Source organism: Nerophis lumbriciformis, linkage group LG13 (genome assembly GCF_033978685.3).
Source record: "Nerophis lumbriciformis linkage group LG13, RoL_Nlum_v2.1, whole genome shotgun sequence".
Lineage (NCBI taxonomy): Eukaryota > Metazoa > Chordata > Actinopteri > Syngnathiformes > Syngnathidae > Nerophis > Nerophis lumbriciformis.
In genome coordinates this window covers 36614108-36632920 of record NC_084560.2, presented here as the reverse complement: position 1 = coordinate 36632920, position 18813 = coordinate 36614108, and the positions used below count along the sequence as shown (strand labels likewise).

The window sequence follows — 18813 nt, the reverse complement described above, 5'->3', positions numbered from 1 at the left end:
TTAAAAAAACACAAAAAACATAGAAAAGTGAAATGAAAGAGCAAACGGGTGACAAAGATCAAGAAAAGGTTTTTTGTTTCTTTATTTTCTTAAGTCCTTGCTCAAAAAGAATAATAAATCAAAATTTATGTTGTAATGATTTATTAACCTACCCAAGGCTCCAATTACTTCACATCAAATATTCCACAATTTTTGGGAACAATATTGCACATTTTGTGTGATTGCCATACAAAAACCAATTTTTCTATGATTGAAAGAGAAGAAGAAAAAATAATTTTAGTGGGATTGTTTTTTTTTTAAACTGTCTTTACCCTAAACATAATAATGAATACAATATAAATATTGTTGTGATTTATTGACCTATTTAATGCTCCAATTACTTCACATCAAATATTCCACTGTCAAATATTTTTGGGGAAAATATTGCATATTTTGTGTGTTTGTCGTATAAAAAAACAACGTTTTTGAATGACAAAAAAGGCATGAAACAAACAAACAAAAAACCCATATAAAGTAATAAATACATATAATCGACGGATAGAGCTGATGTTGATCTAGAGATGCAAGTATTGAATGTAAAAAATAAAAAAAAATATATATGACTAATTTTTACCACTTTTATGAGTGTTTAAAACCCCAACTTTATATCGACAGATAGATCAGAAGGTGTGTCCAAAATTTTGGCCTGTACTGTATGTGTATATATATATATATATATATATACACACTATATTGCCAAAAGTATTTGACCACCTGCCTTTACTCACATATGAACTTGAAGTGCCATCCCATGGAATTATCCAAAATGTTTTGGTATCCTGGAGCATTCAAAGTTCCTTTCACTGGAACTAAGGGGCCAAGCCCAACTCCTGAAAAACCAACCCCACACCATAATTCCTCCTCCACCAAATTTCACACTTGGCACAATGCAGTCCGAAATGTAGCGTTCTCCTGGAAACCTCCAAACCCAGACTGGTCCATCAGATTGCCAGATGGAAAAGTGTGATTCATCACTCCAGAGAACACGTCTCCACTGCTCTAGAGTCCAGTGGCAACGAACTTTACACCACTGCATCCCACGCTTTACATTGGACTTGGCGATGTATGGCTTATATGCAGCTGCTCGGCCATGGAAACCCATTCCATGAAGCGCTCTGCGTACTGTACGTGGGCTAATTGGAAGGTCACATGAAGTTTGGAGCTCTGTAGCAACTGACAGTGCAGAAATTCTTTGCACTATGCGCTTCAGCATCCGCCGACCCCTCTCTGTCAGTTTACGTGGCCTACCACTTGGTGGCTGACTTGCTGTTGTTCCCAAACTCTTCACTTTTCTTATAATAAAGTTGACTTTGGAATATTTAGGAGCGAGGAAATTTCACGACTGTATTTGTTACACAGGTGACATCCTATGACAGTTCTACGCTGGAAATGACTGAGAGCGGCCCATTCTTTTCTGTCTTGCCTCTGGTGAGGGGCGGTCGCATTTTTTTCTCCTCCCGTCTTTTCCTGGTTAGCTCTCTTTTGTCTTGTCTTGTCTAAACTTTTTTGGAAGACTCTTTCTTTGCGCTGTCCTCCAAATCTAATCATCAGACATGGAATTGATGAGCTGGACTCTCGACTCTATTGACACAATCTTTTCGACGAGGAAAAGAGGTTCTGGGGAGCGTGGCTGCCCTGATGGAACCATTGCTGCGGGGTACGTGAGAGATTCCTGGGACAAATGGAGAATCATGTGCCTCTCGGTCCTTTCCATCGAGGACGTGGAAGACATCTACCTATTTGGGACCATGATCGCGGGGCACCTGCTGATTGGGCTGGGCATTGCTCTGGTGTATCGTAAAATTCGTAAGACGATGGCAGCCATTCAAAGAGCCCAAAGGCTGTTCGTCGCAATGGACGGGTTGGGCAGGGCTGTGGGAACATAGACTGTGGCGATTTCTGAACTGAATCGCAAGATGGATCACATCATGGAGAAGCTTGCTGTAAAAGAAGGTTTGGACATGAGAGCCAGCATGGACGAATAGAACAGACAAGTCATTGTAATGCCTGCTCGAGAAAAAACAAAAATCCTTATCTACGATTTGACTCCCCCGAATGGCCTTGAGACAAGAACAGGCTGTTCTGTAATCATCCCCTGAGGAATTTCAAAGATGGACGCTTTTGACCTCCCTCCCTCCTCCCCTCAACGACACCTGGGAATCGATCTTTGCTTGCATTGCATGCAGAACGATTCTGGGCTTATGAACATTACTTCACTTCACCCAAAGACAATGGGCATATATACAAACACCCCATCCCGAGGGTCCAGCCTCAGACTGATATTTTTTACTCTTCCCCCCTTTCCCAATATCACCTTTTTCCCACCTTTTTAAGGAGCGCCGTAAGTGGCTGACCCATTGGCGGTCCCGTCTTGTCTCCCTGTAACGTATGTCTGCTCTTAGTGGGACTGTGCCGAAAATGACATTTCAGTTCTTATGTGTCTTGTACATGTTAAATAATGGACAATAATAAAGCATCTTGAATCTAATGTTCAGTGAATGTATGGGATAGGCAAATATAAGCTTTGGCTTCAGCCTATTCCTTTTTCGGTAATTATTTTTCTTTTCTTTTCTTTTAGTGTTTAAATGTGTATGATTGTTAATATGTCTAATCTGAACTGTTAAACTGGTCACACAAAATGATTGATGGTTGATTATATGACATAAATAATCTTATTTCATTCATTCAATCTTGAATCTTGGGTCAAATGCAGAGGACAAATTTCTCCACACCTAGTGTGTGTGTGTGACAATCATTGGTACTTTAACTTTAACTTAACTTGAATATTGAATCTTTCACAAATGTTTGTATAAACAGTCTCCATGCCTGAGTGCTTGATTTTATACACCGGGCCAAGTGATTAGGACACCTGATTCTCATCATTTGGATGGGTGGTCAAATACTTTAATGAGTGGGACCCTTTTGAATCCCTGAGGATCTTAGTGGTACTTTTTATTTATTTTTTAACCGTCTTTGCTTTTTTTTAACTGACTTTTTTTTTTTTTTTACTGTTTGCTCAAAAAATAATAATGAATCAAAATCAATGTTGTTGTGAATTATTGACCTATTTAAGGCTGCAATTATTTAACATAAAAAAATTCCACTGTAAATGTTTTTGAGTGAGAAATGTTGCATACTGTATTTTGTGTTTTTGCCATAAAAACATGGTTTTGTTTTACAAAAAAGGACATAAAACTTACAAAAAAAAACCTCAACTTTATATAGACAGATAGATCTGAAGTTGATCTAGCGATTTAAGCGTTGACAAAAAATAAAAATAATATATGACTTATTTTTAACACTTTTATAAGTGGGACCCTTTTGGATCCCTGAGAATCTTAGGCCATGTCCACACGAACACAGATACTTAATAAACGCATACTTATCTCTGCGTTTAGGCCTCTTGTCCACACGCAGACGCATACTTTTGTCTTTTAAAACGCTGGCCAAAGTGTAGAGTTCCAAAACTCTCCGCTTAGCGTATGTATGCATGTACACGGCACAAATGGAGACTGGTGATGACGTCACGGTTGTGCGCTTTCATTTCCAAGCTCAACAACACTGCCTTGCTGCCTTTAAACACACTGTAAGATGAATTACTGTATGTTTGACTGTAAACATGCCGCTCTTTTCACTCAACATTAATAAAAAAAGACGTCAAAATGGGCTTGGCGACACTCCCGCCGGCGCTAATGACAGTCAGTTGTTTTGGATAAGATCGCTGTCGAACCTCCAGCTGATGTGACAACTTTGACAAACAAGACTTTTTGCTCTGTCATAAGAAAGGTGCAATGTTATCTTATGTTTTTAGTCCTTATTTAAAAACAAATCATGAAGTTAACTTACGTGTCTTGCTTCGATTTTTGTAGTTGCTCGCGCGTAAAACGCGACTAAGCAACTAAATAAGAACAATGTAGCGTGTGTACTGATGTGAAAGACAATATACACTTCATTGCACATGTACTATATCACTATATCCATGATTAAATGCTTTATAATTTCATGAGAGTTTTGCAGCGGCACACACACATCCGTGTGCTTTATATAGATACTTAAACATTCAAAATGGTTTCCTTGGCTCGTTAGTGTGGCCGATTTTAAAATAATGTACACTTCACTGCACATGTAATACATCACCATGTTGCTGAACATGTTATATATCTATGAGTGTTGGGTTTCAGAAGCTCAGGTGGGCATTCGCTCTTTAATAATGTTCCCAGGGCTCTGTGTAATTGCAGGCTGGTTTTAAAGATAATGTACATGTCATTGTATGTCTAAAATTTATCAAAATAAACATAATAGGAGGTGTAATTCCACCAAGTCAGCTATTGCTGCTTTTTGTAGCCTTCTGTTTGGACAAAATGTGCATGACAGCAGGTGTATGCGTTTGTGTATATTGTAGCGTCCCGGAAGAGTTAGTGCTGCAAGGGGTTCTGGGTATTTGTTCTGTTGTGTTTATATTGTGTTACGGTGCGGATGTTCTCTCGAAATGTATTTGTCATTCTTGTTTGGTGTGGGTTCAGAGTGTGGCGCATATTTGTAACAGTTTTAAAGTTGTTTATACAGGCACCCTCAGTGTGACCTGTATGGCTGTTGACCAAGTATGCTTTGCATTCACTAGTGTGTGTGAAAAGCCGTAGATATTATGTGACTGGGCAAAGGCAGGGTGTTTAAGGTTTATTGGCGCTCTGTACTTCTCCCTACGTCCGTGTACACAGCGGCATTTTAAATAGTCATAAATTTTACTTTTTGAAGCAGATACCGATAATTTTGAAACCGATACCGATTTTAGTCATGGATTTGTTGGATCTATGCTATGCGCATGCGCAGAGGCAATTTTTTATTTTTTTTTAATGTTTTTTTTTATTTTTTATAAACCTTTATTTATAAACTGCAACATTTACAAACAGCTGAAAAACAATAATCAAAATAAGTATGGTGCCAGTATGCTGTTTTTCTTCAATAAAATACTGGAAAGGATAGAAATGTAGTTTGTCTCTTTTTTACGATTACTAATCGATTAATCGAAGTAATAATCGACTATCAAATTAGTTGTTAGTTGCAGCCCTATACACAAGCCAAAAATACAAAAAGTGCAAGGCAAAAACCTAGCATAGCATAAACGTGGACAGTAAGTAGTAGCGTATTTCTTAGCTTCAACATAACAGTCGCGTTGAGAAAACATTGATCTCGCGCCTACTGATTGCGACGGGCCACTAGTGCGTGTCCCAATCAAGAAACAGAAACCGGTGTGTAAAATCAGCGCTCCTAGCAAAAAAAGGAGCACTGAAACAGAAACAAATCAAAACACATGACCTGTGGTGTCAGGTCATGACAATAAAACTTAAAAACAACTTACGGTAATATCGACAGATAGATCATAATTTGGTCAGGCGATTTAAACGTTGAAATAAAAAAAATTATATGACTTATTTTTTACATTTTTATGTGACCCTATTGGGTACCAAACTTGAGCAGAGCCCTATAGGTAAAAAAAAAACCCCAATGGTTTGTAATAGTTTTGAAAATTTAAAAATATCAAAATGGACCCCACATGCTTTAATTTTTCAGTGTGCGGCCCTCAGTGGAAAAGGTTTGGACACCCATGGTTTCACGGTAAAAAAAATACAAAAAAAACGACCTACCTACCAATCGTATGTCCTTCCAGTTTAGAAGAGATCAGATCGAATTTATTTTTTGTTTGACATGTTTGCTGTCATGTAGACCTTGGATGTTGGAGGTACACGCGAACATGTCTTCTCTTTGCTTGTGCGAATTCAACAGCTCCAACAGTGGCTTGGTCAGGTCTCAACGCACGTGTGTGTGTGTGTGTGTGTGTGTGTGTGCGTGTGTTTCATGTCTCCTCTATTAAACAAGTGCATCTAAGCGTGGCCAAAGGTGAACTAGCAGAGCAAGTGGAAGAGAGATTTGATGACTCGCCTCACACTAACAGCACTGCTGAAGTTAGAGGTGTTTTTTTTTGTGGAAGGTAAGATCAAAGCCAGCGTAAGTGAAGAAAATTCTAAAAAGTACGTCTTCATCCCCGTGTGAAAACTCCCTGCACTACATAAAACACTGCCAAATATCACACCTTTTTACAGACTTTTACCAGCACGAACACAGACGGCACATTTCAAATAGCATTCTTATTCATTGTTGCCAGAGACTATACTATAAAGAGTAAACCAGGAAACACTTCCGAGTAGTCAGTGTACAGCTTGTATGGCAGTATAGATGCACCACGCCTGGTCCAGCCATTGCTTCCGTTACACCCCGGGATCCAACCTGGTTCCTCCGATTGAGAGCGCTCGGCATCGAGCTAAAAGTTAAAAAGTTAAAGTTAAAGTACCAATGATTGTCACACACACACTAGGTGTGGCGAAATTATTCTCTGCATTTGACCCATCACCCTTGATCACCCCCTGGGAGGTGAGGGGAGCAGTGGGCAGCAGCGGTGGCTGCGCCCGGGAATCATTTTGGTGATTTAACCCCCAATTCCAACCCTTGATGCTGAGTGCCAAGCAGGGAGGTAATGGGTCCCATTTTTATAGTCTTTGGTATGACTCGGCCGGGATTTGAACTCCCAACCTACCGATCTCAGGACGGACACTCTAACCACTAGGCCACTAAGCCTGAGGCGTCAACCCGATGTCCAACGCAAGCTCTTAAAGTGTTCGGTAGTGAGCTTTACCAACGTACACTCTTGCATTGATTTATTATCAACACTTTCAAGTATGGGGACGATAGCGCGCACGAGTGCTACTGGCACGGGGGAGCTGCGGTTTTCAGAAAGATGAAATCCAACATGGAGTGAGATATTGTGAACAGATGGCAGCTTTCTAAAAGGACAAATAGTCCAAACAAACTTTCAGGATGATAAGTGTCTTCAAGCACGCAAGGGAGGAGGCAAAGAAGAAAGGGAAAAAGGATAGGATGGGGAGGATGGAAGGAGAGGAGGAAGCAAGAAACAGGGAAAGGAAGGATGGAAGGAAGGGAGAAAGCGAAGAAGCAAATGAGGAAGGAAGAAAGGGAAAATAAGAAGGAAGGAAAGGAAATGTAATGGAAGAAGAACAAAAAAGAGGAAAGTAAGAAAGGAAGAAAAAATTAATAAGGAGAAAAGAAGAAAGATCGAAAGAAAGAAGAAAAAGAAGGAAACTAAAGATAAAAAAGAAAAAAGAAAGAAAAGGGAAGAAATTTTTTTTTTTAATTAAGACAAAAGAAAGACAGAATAAATAAAGAAAGACATAAAAAGGAAAAAAAGACAAAAATAAAATTAAAGAAAGAAAGAAAAAAAAAAAAATGAATAAAGGAAAAAGAAAGAGAAATAAAAAAGAAAAGAGAAAAAGAAGAAAGAAAGAAAGACAGAAACAAAACAATAAGGATAGGAATTAAAAAGATAACAAAGAAAGAAGAAAGAATAAATAAAGACAGAAGAAGGAAAGAAAGAAAGAAAGAAAGAAGAAAGAATTAATTAAAAAAGACAAAAAAATTGAACAAAAAAAATAAGGAAAGAAAGAAAGAAAACAAAGAAAGAGAAGAAATAATGAATAAAGAAGAAGAAAAATAAAGAAGAAAAATGAAAGAAAGAATGAATAAAGAAGAGGAAAGAATGAATAAAGAAAAAAAAAAGTGGGTGAAATGAAAGAAAGAAAAAAGTAGAAAAAAATTAATACTTATTAAAGAAGAAGTAAAAATTAATAAATGAAAAAGAAAGATAAAAAGAGGGAAGGAAAGAAATAAAAAGAAAGGAAAGAATGAAGGAAATAAATAGGGTTAGGGTACTCATTTGAGATGATGTCATGGCCGCCAGTGAGTGCACAAGTGTTATTGGACAAGAAGAAATCACCTTGATTGTTGAATGGCTGAACTGGCAAAGTGAGAGCAGGCGAGTGAGAAGAAGGCGAGGAGGTATCCATCTGGTAGTCATGGTTACGCAGGAGGACGCCTTCCTTCACACACCTGTGCAGGTAATCCACTCCCACCACTGGTGTGGAAAACTTCTGGACGTTTCGCAGCCTGCTGGCGCTCAGGTGGGACACGTCGCTGACCACGACGAAGGAGCACTGTGAGACATGTTGCACGTGTTAGGATGTCTCCTTCACGCTTGCACAATATCGTGTTCTGCATGGCACACATACCTGTTACACACCCGTTACACACATGTCACACACCTGGTACACACACCTGGTACACACTTGTCACACACCTGGTACACACCTGCTACACACATGTCATACACCTGTCACACACCTGGTACACACCTGTCACACAGCTGGTACATAGCTGGTACACACCTGTCACACATACCTGTCAAACACACCTGTTACACACCTGTCAAACACCTGTCACACACTTGGTACACACCTGTTACACACCTGGTACACACCAGTCACACACCTGTCACACACACCTGTTACAAACCTGTCACACCTGGTACACACCTGTCACACACACCTGTTACAAACCTGTCACACACACCTGTTACAAACCTGTCACACCTGGTAGTAGACGTGTCACACACCTGGTAAAAACAGCGGCGGGCCGTGCGTTTCCCACCTAGGCCTTCAATGATGTCTGACTTCAATGATTACCTCTCAAAATAACATCATTGATGTCACCACATGACCAGGCACTACTGAGCATTGTACCAAATGGGTTATTTTCTGGCGCATTTAAAAATCATTAAACCCCGCATCAGCAATTATTATTCTTATGTGGTACTGTCAAAATTTCAATTGCAAAAAACATATTAAACGTGAAAAAATAAAGAAATAAAATATCTGAACTCACATTTTGTCACACCCAGGCTCGGGTGAAGGTAATGTAACCTTTGCAAACCAGACTTTCAAATCAAGGATGGCAAGGCACGCAGTTGGTGAGAGTTTACAAACATTTATTGAAATCCCAAAAAGTGTCAAAAGGTGAACAACGACAGAAAAAACAAAGCACCCACAATCTGTAATGTAATAAATAGAGGCAATATTAGTATCGTATATTATATATAGTACATTTATATTCTAAATACATTTCGAAGTTGCATGCGTTAACTAGGCCTATATAATTAATCAAAATAAGCATATTAAAAATAATCAAAAGATAAATCATTCATTATATCAAAATACATGTACTCATAGTCAAAGGTCAATAATCAAATATGTCAAAGTAAAGAATTAACTAATCATAACAGATTTAGCAAAATCAATTAGCATTCAACAAAACTCGTTTAACCGGTTACAACACAACATAATCTCATCATCAAAATATTCACCTTAGTAGATGTTTGATGCATGGAGACCGAAACTCCTACTCAGGACAGAGAACCTCCTCTGGCAGTGACCGACAGCAGACTGTCAGAAAAACGGCATTTTCCAACTTAAATAGCCCTTAGCCCCGCCCACTAGCTGGGACCAATTTGACAGGGGAAATTAAGAAAACAGTTATTTTGTAAATTTCACCATAAATAACCATCACATGTCTAAAAAGTATTCACATGGTACTTTTGCATGTGTAGAGCAGTCATTTTCGTACACAGTATATTCAGGCTTAGACAACACAACTTTTAAATGTCCAGTGTCCTTCTGTAACACCCAGCATTTGAAGATCATGGTTCGACCCAAATTTGGCCTAATTAGTGAATGCAGGTGTGGTCACCTATATAAAGCCCTCAACCCCACCCTGACTCTTTTGGTCAATAGTTCAGAGCCATGGTGAGTGACAGGTAACAATTTGTTTGTTGAGCACATGCTTTTCACTGGCTAACAAGATTGAATGTTTGTGTCCATGTTGAGCTTCCCAACAAATGTGCACGGTTTGTGAGGAAGTCCAAAGGTCAAACAGTGACAGTGTGGGGTCAAACTGTCACATTACCTCCCTCCTCTCCAGCGACAGCAAGTCCAGGGAGACGAGACAGGTAATCAGCTAGCAAGTTACTTTTGCCAGCTCGATGTGTAACGTTGAAACAATAAGGCTGTAACGCCAAGTACCATCTGGTGACACGGGAGTTCTTATCCCTCATGGAGTTGATCCAGCTCAATGCCCGGTGGTCCGTTTCCAGATCGAAGGTCCGTCCCAGAAGGTAATAACGTAGGCTGTCCAATGCCCACTTGATGGCAAGACATTCCTTTTCAATGGCAGAGTACCTAGTTTCTCTGGGATGCAGTTTACGGCTCAGATATAGAAGCGGTTGTTCCTCGCCCTCCTTTCCTTGGGCTAGGACGGCTCCAAGGCCCACACCAGAGGCATCAACTTGAACAAGGAATCGCTGGTTGAAGTCAGGACTTTGTAAGACCGGAGAAGAGCATAGAATAGTTTTGACATTCGTGAAGGCAGTTTCACATGTGTCTGTCCATTTGACTGGATTAGAGGATGCTTTGGTTGTCAGCTTGACAAGAGGAGCTGTGATGGTAGAGAAGTGGGGAACAAATCTTCTGTACCACCCGGAAAGCCCCAAGAATGACCGGACCTGCTTCTTTGTCCGCGGTCTAGGACTGTCTTGGATTGCCTTCACCTTGTCCACCTGAGGACGTATCTGCCCATTGCCAAGATGGTAACCTAGGTAACACACCTCAGTTTTGGCCCACTCACATTTCTGGGTGTTAAGAGTGAGCCCGGCAGAACGGATCCGAAGCAGGACTTGACGCAGATGAGAGAGGTGGTCTTTCCAGGAAGTGCTGAAAACCACCACATCATCGAGATAGGCAGCAGAGAACTGGCCACACCCCTGCAGAACGCGATCCATTAGCCGCTGAAATGTTGCGGGGGCTCCATGTAGTCCGAACGGCATAACCGTGTAATGATAGAGACCCTTTGGTCCACGGAAGGCAGTGTACTCCCTTGACTCCTTTTCTAAAGGGACTTGCCAGTATCCCTTACACAGGTCAAGGGTGGTGATGAACACAGCTTTGCCGAGCTTCTCAAGAAGTTCATCAATACGTGGCATGGGATAAGCATCGAATTTAGAAACGGCGTTCACTTTGCGTAGGTCATTACATACTCTTATTGTGTTGTCTTTTTTAGGAACGAGGACAATGGGGTTACACCACTCACTGTTTGAGGGTTCAATCACTCCTAGATCCAGCATGGTTTGGATTTCATGGTTGAGGGGCTCCACCAGCCGCTCAGGCACTCTGTAGGGGCGCTGACGGATAGGTGTTGGGTTTTTTAAATGAATGACATGTTCAATTAGTGGAGTTCTTCCTGGCTTTCCACTGAACAATACTGGGAATTCTTCACACACTTGCAATAGTTTATGGGCAGATTGTGCAGACAAGTGACTAACATCAGGTTTCTGTGGTGTAGTGAGCATGGACAAATCTGTCTCCTCCACATCATCCTCCATTTCCACTTCCCGTGCCAGCATCACCTTTTCCTCTTGCAACTCCTTGCTTTGAGTATGTACTTGACTGGCTTGGACATCCTTTCCTTCCACAGAGGATTTCCTCTCCTTCCATTCCTTCAGAAGGTTGATGTGGTACACTTGGGATGCCTTTCCTTTCTCTGGATGTGAGATTTCATAAGTGACTGGACCAGCTTGTCTGACCACGGAGTAAGGACCTTGCCATTGGGCCAGCAGTTTATGACTTGAGGTTGGAAGCAAGAGCATGACCTTTTGACCTGGCTGAAGCACCCTGTGACGTGCTTTCTGGTCATACCAGGTCTTCTGTTTCATCTGGGCCTTTCCAAGATATTCCCTTGCCTTAGCTCTGTATTGCTCCAGCCGGTCTCGCATCTGCAGCACATAAGAAAGAACCCCTTGTGGTACAGGTGGTTTGGATTCCCAGGATTTCTTCAAGAGGTCCAAGGGGCCTTGAACAGGGAACCCATAAAGAAGCTCAAAAGGCGAAAACCCGGTAGAGGCTTGGGGTACCTCTCGATAGGCAAAGAGCAAGAAGGGAAGCCACTTCTCCCAGTCTCGACCGGTGTCATCTACAAACTTCCTCAGCATGGATTTCAGGGTTTGGTTGAAGCGTTCCACCAACCCGTCGGTTTGTGGATGATAGGGGGTGGTGAGAATGCCAGTAATTCCAAGTTGTTTATGAAGCTGCTTCATGAGCTTTGAAGTGAAGTTGGTTCCTTGATCCGTGATTATTTCATCTGGAATTCCTACTCGTGAGAAGAACTGTACAAGTGCAGAGATGACTTTCGGAGTCTTGATACTCCTTAGTGGGAAGGCCTCAGGAAATCTGGTGGCGTAGTCACAGAGGACAAGGATGTATTCATGGCCTCCACTGCTTTTCTCCAGGGGTCCAACAATATCCATTGCGATCCTCCGGAAAGGAACATCAATGAGAGGTAGAGGGAGTAGTGGGACTTTCTCAGGTCGTCTCGGAGAAGTCTTCTGGCACTGCAGACAGGTTTGACAGTACTCAATAACATCTTTGACCATTAAAGGCCAAAAGAAGCGAGCTTTGACTCGAGCAAGAGTCTTGTCTTGCCCAAGATGACCAGCCCAAGGTATGGAATGAGCAAGATGCAGTACAAGGGGCCTACAGCAGGTAGGGACCACCAAGCGATTCTCTGGCTGATCTGCTACATACAGGACTCCATCCTCCAGGACATACTTTTCACCCTGGTTTGGCTGCAAGGGGATGTTTGCATCTTTCATCTTAGCCAGCAGGGGAGCCAGTGAGACGTCAGCTCTCTGTAGCTCTCGGATGTCTTCAGGTACCTGCCACTCTTCATCAGGTTTCAAGCTTGACACATCACCCAACAGTGGAGTACCTTGGATTTTCTCCAGGCGGCGCTGGCTCTTACTTTTGGGGGGGCCCTTCTGACCACCCTGGCATAGAGAAGGGTCCAAGTCAGGAAGAGGCTCCAGCCCTAGCTTGGCTGTCTGGGCACGGGTGCGTACTGGATAAGCCTCTTGAATGGCTGGAATAAAACTGGATTTCACTTTCTGCTTGTGTGTCTGATGAACAAGATCATGCAGAATAGGCAAGTCTCTGCCCAAGATCATGTCATGGGGCATGTGATCAAGAACCCCCACACGGAGCAAGAAAGCCTGGTCATCGATGATGATGGTCACATCAGCCACGGGATATATTTTTTGATCACCATGGACACATTGAATGGCTGTGGCATGCTGATAGTCAAGATTACCAAGTGACACAAAAGAATGGTTCAACAGTGTCATGGAGCTACCTGTGTCCAACAGTGCTTGCACTGGACGGCCATTAACACAAGCTGGCATCATGATAGGCTCAGTGTTAGGTTTGGCCTCAGGTTCAGGATTGGGTGCAAGAGCAGGTGCCATGACTGAAGCTGACACAGATGGATGGGGAACATGACAGAAGCTGGACAGCTTTGGACCTTTCAAGGGGCAGACTGGGGCTCGGTGCCCCGGCTGTTGGCAGTGGTAGCAGATGAGATCCTTCACTGGACTCTGTCTCGGGAGCGGTCTGTTGTCCCCTGAGGTGCTGTAACCACCTGCTTTCTGCACACCTCTTTGGTGTGACAGGTCGGCTGCACCTTGAGCTGCTACACGGTTGTTCTGCTGCCTTGGCATTCGGAGTCCTTTACGAGCATTCAAGTACTGACCTGCAAGTTTAGCAGCAGTAAGTCCGTCTTCTGGCTCGTGTTCCTTGACCCAAGTCTTCATTTCGTTGGGCAGCAAGCGAATCATTTGCTCCAGGATAAAAAGCTCTGCGATGTCTTCTTTGGAACGCTGCTCCGGCTTGATCCATCTTCTGTAGAGACCTTTGAGTCTGTTGTAAGTCTCCTTGGGAGATTCACCAGGGGGAATGTAGGTTGACCGGAACTGGAGCCTATAAGTCTCAGGAGAGATATCAAACTTAGCAAGGAGGGCTTCTTTTAGGTCAGCATAGACGTTGGAAGCATCTTCCTCCATCGCAGAATAGGCATCCAGAGCTTTACCGGTCAAGAGTGGAACGAGTCGGCAGGCCCAGTCAGACTGATGCCAGCCCCAGGTGCGAGCGATGCGCTCGAAGCGGACAAGAAAGTTTTCGATGTCCTCACCCTGCTGGAAAGGGAGCATCTTTGGGCCTTGTCGGAGATGATGGTCAGGTGGCGAGGAATCTCTGGACGGCGACGCTTGAGGACTAAGATTTGGATGTGGGCGAGTTCTGGGTTTGGGTTTGGGCGACTGCTCACAACTATCGTCAGGAGTACGGTTAGCATTTTGGTTAGTGAGTGAGTGATCTAGGCTAGGTCTTGTACAGACAGTTTTTAACTCCTGGAGTTCACGAACTAGGACAGCTTCCCTACGTTGCTGTCCAATCAAAAAGTCTTGGAACATATTAACCAGGGTAGGTTCACTTAACACTCTTTCAGTCCTTGGTGGCTCAGCAGACCACCTAGCCTTCCTAGACCCCTTCCTATGCTGCTTACGCCTAGCCCCAGAGTTCTCAAAACCTTTGACGTCTTCTTCGGACTCCTCGGTGTTCCATCCAACTTCATGCTCCTCAGCCATAGTCGTCCGGTCCAGCCTCATCGCCGTGGCCCCTCGACCAGCCATCTCATCAGTCTCCTCTGTCATTGCCACCTCCGACACTTGGGATCTCAAACCAGTTCTGGCCTGCCCTCTGCCAGATAAATGTTTGTAAACTCTGCGGCTTGCCATCCCACCACTGCCACCATATGTCACACCCAGGCTCGGGTGAAGGTAATGTAACCTTTGCAAACCAGACTTTCAAATCAAGGATGGCAAGGCACGCAGTTGGTGAGAGTTTACAAACATTTATTGAAATCCCAAAAAGTGTCAAAAGGTGAACAACGACAGAAAAAACAAAGCACCCACAATCTGTAATGTAATAAATAGAGGCAATATTAGTATCGTATATTATATATAGTACATTTATATTCTAAATACATTTCGAAGTTGCATGCGTTAACTAGGCCTATATAATTAATCAAAATAAGCATATTAAAAATAATCAAAAGATAAATCATTCATTATATCAAAATACATGTACTCATAGTCAAAGGTCAATAATCAAATATGTCAAAGTAAAGAATTAACTAATCATAACAGATTTAGCAAAATCAATTAGCATTCAACAAAACTCGTTTAACCGGTTACAACACAACATAATCTCATCATCAAAATATTCACCTTAGTAGATGTTTGATGCATGGAGACCGAAACTCCTACTCAGGACAGAGAACCTCCTCTGGCAGTGACCGACAGCAGACTGTCAGAAAAACGGCATTTTCCAACTTAAATAGCCCTTAGCCCCGCCCACTAGCTGGGACCAATTTGACAGGGGAAATTAAGAAAACAGTTATTTTGTAAATTTCACCATAAATAACCATCACATGTCTAAAAAGTATTCACATGGTACTTTTGCATGTGTAGAGCAGTCATTTTCGTACACAGTATATTCAGGCTTAGACAACACAACTTTTAAATGTCCAGTGTCCTTCTGTAACACCCAGCATTTGAAGATCATGGTTCGACCCAAATTTGGCCTAATTAGTGAATGCAGGTGTGGTCACCTATATAAAGCCCTCAACCCCACCCTGACTCTTTTGGTCAATAGTTCAGAGCCATGGTGAGTGACAGGTAACAATTTGTTTGTTGAGCACATGCTTTTCACTGGCTAACAAGATTGAATGTTTGTGTCCATGTTGAGCTTCCCAACAAATGTGCACGGTTTGTGAGGAAGTCCAAAGGTCAAACAGTGACAGTGTGGGGTCAAACTGTCACACATTTCATCGACAGCTGAGCTAGCTTCCGGGGTTGGCCGACATGGTCTCACAAGATGTAGTTCCTCTTTAAATATCCTTCTTGAAAACGGCCTTGCAAATATATGTGTTGTCTTGTCTAATCATAAAAGATGAAGACGAGGTGTGTTGGCTCACTTCTTAAAGTTTACTCCACAGCGTGCTCATAAAAAACATCCCGCTACATGTCTACATTCAACAACCTAAACGGGGCTACTGGGCATGCTCTTCAGTACTGTGGCATGCTGGGTAATGGAGTTCTTTTGTTACCTAGCTCATTACATCACTATATATCTGCCTTAGGCCACCTAGAAGGCCTTACTGACAACAACTCGTGATCTGATTGGCTATCGCAACAGTCTGTCAAATGTTTGTGCCCGTTCACTTAGACGCCTGCATTATTGATTCTGAAGGCGCTAGGCAGATTTGGTACAGCATGGCAACATAAGATAGCTGAATTCTGATTGGATAAAAACTCTATAACCTTAAAACAACGGCACTGGAAGGAGCATAATATAACATGAAGAGAATATGAATACTTTTAGATATTTAGGGAAAGTAAATTAAAAATGACTTTTATCTTTGATTATGATCATGATTTCTGGTTATGTTAGGCCAGCAAAGAAGGCCTTGCTGGCCCTGACGGCACACCACTGGGTAAACACCTGTCACACACCTGTTAAGCACCTGTCCCACACCTGGTATATTTGTTCTCAAGGGGAAATAATTCAAGTGCTTTTGGAGGTGCGCCGTTTCTTTGTTCAATCAAACCACACCTGGCAAATAACTAAGACATGGAACAGGCTTTACGACTGTTTATAACCAAGACATGGACAGACTGTACTACTGCTTTTAACCAAGACATGGACAGACTTTACTACTCTTTTTAACCAAGACATGGACAGACTGTACTACTGTTTATAACCAAGACATGGACAGACTGTACTACTGTTTATAACCAAGACATGGACAGACTGTACTACTGTTTATAACCAAGACATGGACAGACTGTACTACTGTTTATAACCAAGACATGGACAGACTGTACTACTGTTTATAACCAAGACATGGACAGACTGTACTACTGTTTATAACCAAGACATGGACAGACTGTACTACTGCTTTTAACCAAGACATGGACAGACTGTACTACTGTTTATAACCAAGACATGGACAGACTGTACTACTGTTTATAACCAAGACATGGACAGACTGTACTACTGTTTATAACCAAGACATGGACAGACTGTACTACTGCTTTTAACCAAGACATGGACAGACTGTACTACTGTTTATAACCAAGACATGGACAGACTGTACTACTGCTTTTAACCAAGACATGGACAGACTGTACTACTGTTTATAACCAAGACATGGACAGACTTTACTACTCTTTTTAACCAAGACATGGACAGACTGTACTACTGTTTATAACCAAGACATGGACAGACTTTACTACTGTTTTAACCAAGACATGGAACATACTTTACTACTGTTTATAACCAAGACATGGACAGACTGTACTACTGTTTTTAACCAAGACATGGAACATACTTTACGACTGTTTTAACCAAGACATGGACAGACTGTACTACTGTTTATAACCAAGACATGGACAGACTGTACTACTGTTTATAACCAAGACATGGACAGACTGTACTACTGTTTATAACCAAGACATGGACAGACTTTACTACTCTTTTTAACCAAGACATGGACAGACTGTACTACTGTTTATAACCAAGACATGGACAGACTTTACTACTGTTTTAACCAAGACATGGAACATACTTTACTACTGTTTATAACCAAGACATGGACAGACTGTACTACTGTTTTTAACCAAGACATGGAACATACTTTACGACTGTTTTAACCAAGACATGGACAGACTGTACTACTGTTTTTAACCAAGACATGGAACAGACTTTACTACTGTTTTAACCAAGACATGGACTGACTGTACTACTGTTTTTAACAAAGACATGGATCAGACTGTACTACTGTTTTAACCAAGACATGGACAGACTGTACTACTGTTTATAACCAAGACATGGACAGACTGTACTACTGTTTATAACCAAGACATGGAACAGACTTTACTACTGTTTTTAACCCAGACATGAAACAGACTTTACTACTGTTTTTAACCAAGACATGGAACATACTTTACTACTGTTTTTAACCTAGACATGGAACAGGCACTCATATTGACTTTGTCTTCTCACTCCATGCAAAGAATTAACTGCGAGACAACAAACTGATAGCACTGATTGACTGTTAGCGTGTCCCGCCCACTGACCAGTGATCACTTATTTGCTCATTCAGTTACCAGAGAGCAAGTGTCTTTGTTTATGCAACCAACTTTGCTTTGCAACTTCTGCTTTCTTCCAACGAAGAAGAAAAAAAATAACCAATGTTTTATCGAACGCATATCGTTTTGTTTTTTAATCAAACTCGTCTAAATGCGGAGAGTCGCACAGGAAGCACCCAGCAACCATTGCTGGCAGCTCCCAATTCAATCAGTCTCGTTTTAGTGCAAAAAAATAAGAATCTGCGTATTCTCCTGTTGGAGATGCATGTTGGTGGCCGCGAAGAGGCGGTATATGGCTCGCCAGGCTTTCTTTCTGGCTAAAGGAGGTGGTGGCTTGCAGCCAGGCAGCTTGTGCAGACTTCCACAGCTCCCGTTTAATTTGCCACTGCTGGCTGGCAGACAGTAATGCAGGGAAATAAATGCACGCCATGCACCCAACAACAATTGTTGGCATTTTGCAAATCTGTAAGATTGTGCCCAGTAGCGAAATCAATGATTTTTAGGTGAAAAATGTCTAAAAGTAGCTAAGATGCTAACAAAAAATGTTAGCACTCTAACGTTAGTGTGCCAACATAGGAACAGTTAGCATATTTCCAAGATGGTACCGAGTAACAAAATCCGCAATTTTTAGGATTATATGTACAACATTAGCATACTAACATTAGCACGTTAAAAAGGGAACAGTTAGTGTACTTCCAAAATGGCGCCAAGTAATGAAATAAATGAAACGTGAGCCAAAATGCTAGAACAAAACGTTAGCATGCTAACATTAATGCAGG

At 41.9% G+C, this 18813-nt stretch overlaps 1 protein-coding gene across 7 annotated transcripts in view; it reads right to left on the bottom strand.

The window, feature by feature from the left end:
- Positions 1-18813, bottom strand: part of parp4 (poly (ADP-ribose) polymerase family, member 4) — a 117173-nt gene that overhangs the window by 81376 nt on the left and 16984 nt on the right. For all 7 annotated transcript variants that reach the window (XM_072914525.1, XM_061970889.2, XM_061970887.2 and 4 more), the window contains one exon: positions 7886-8102. In XM_072914525.1, coding sequence (XP_072770626.1) covers positions 7886-8102 — 217 coding nt within the window. The remainder of the gene's footprint in view (positions 1-7885; positions 8103-18813) is intronic.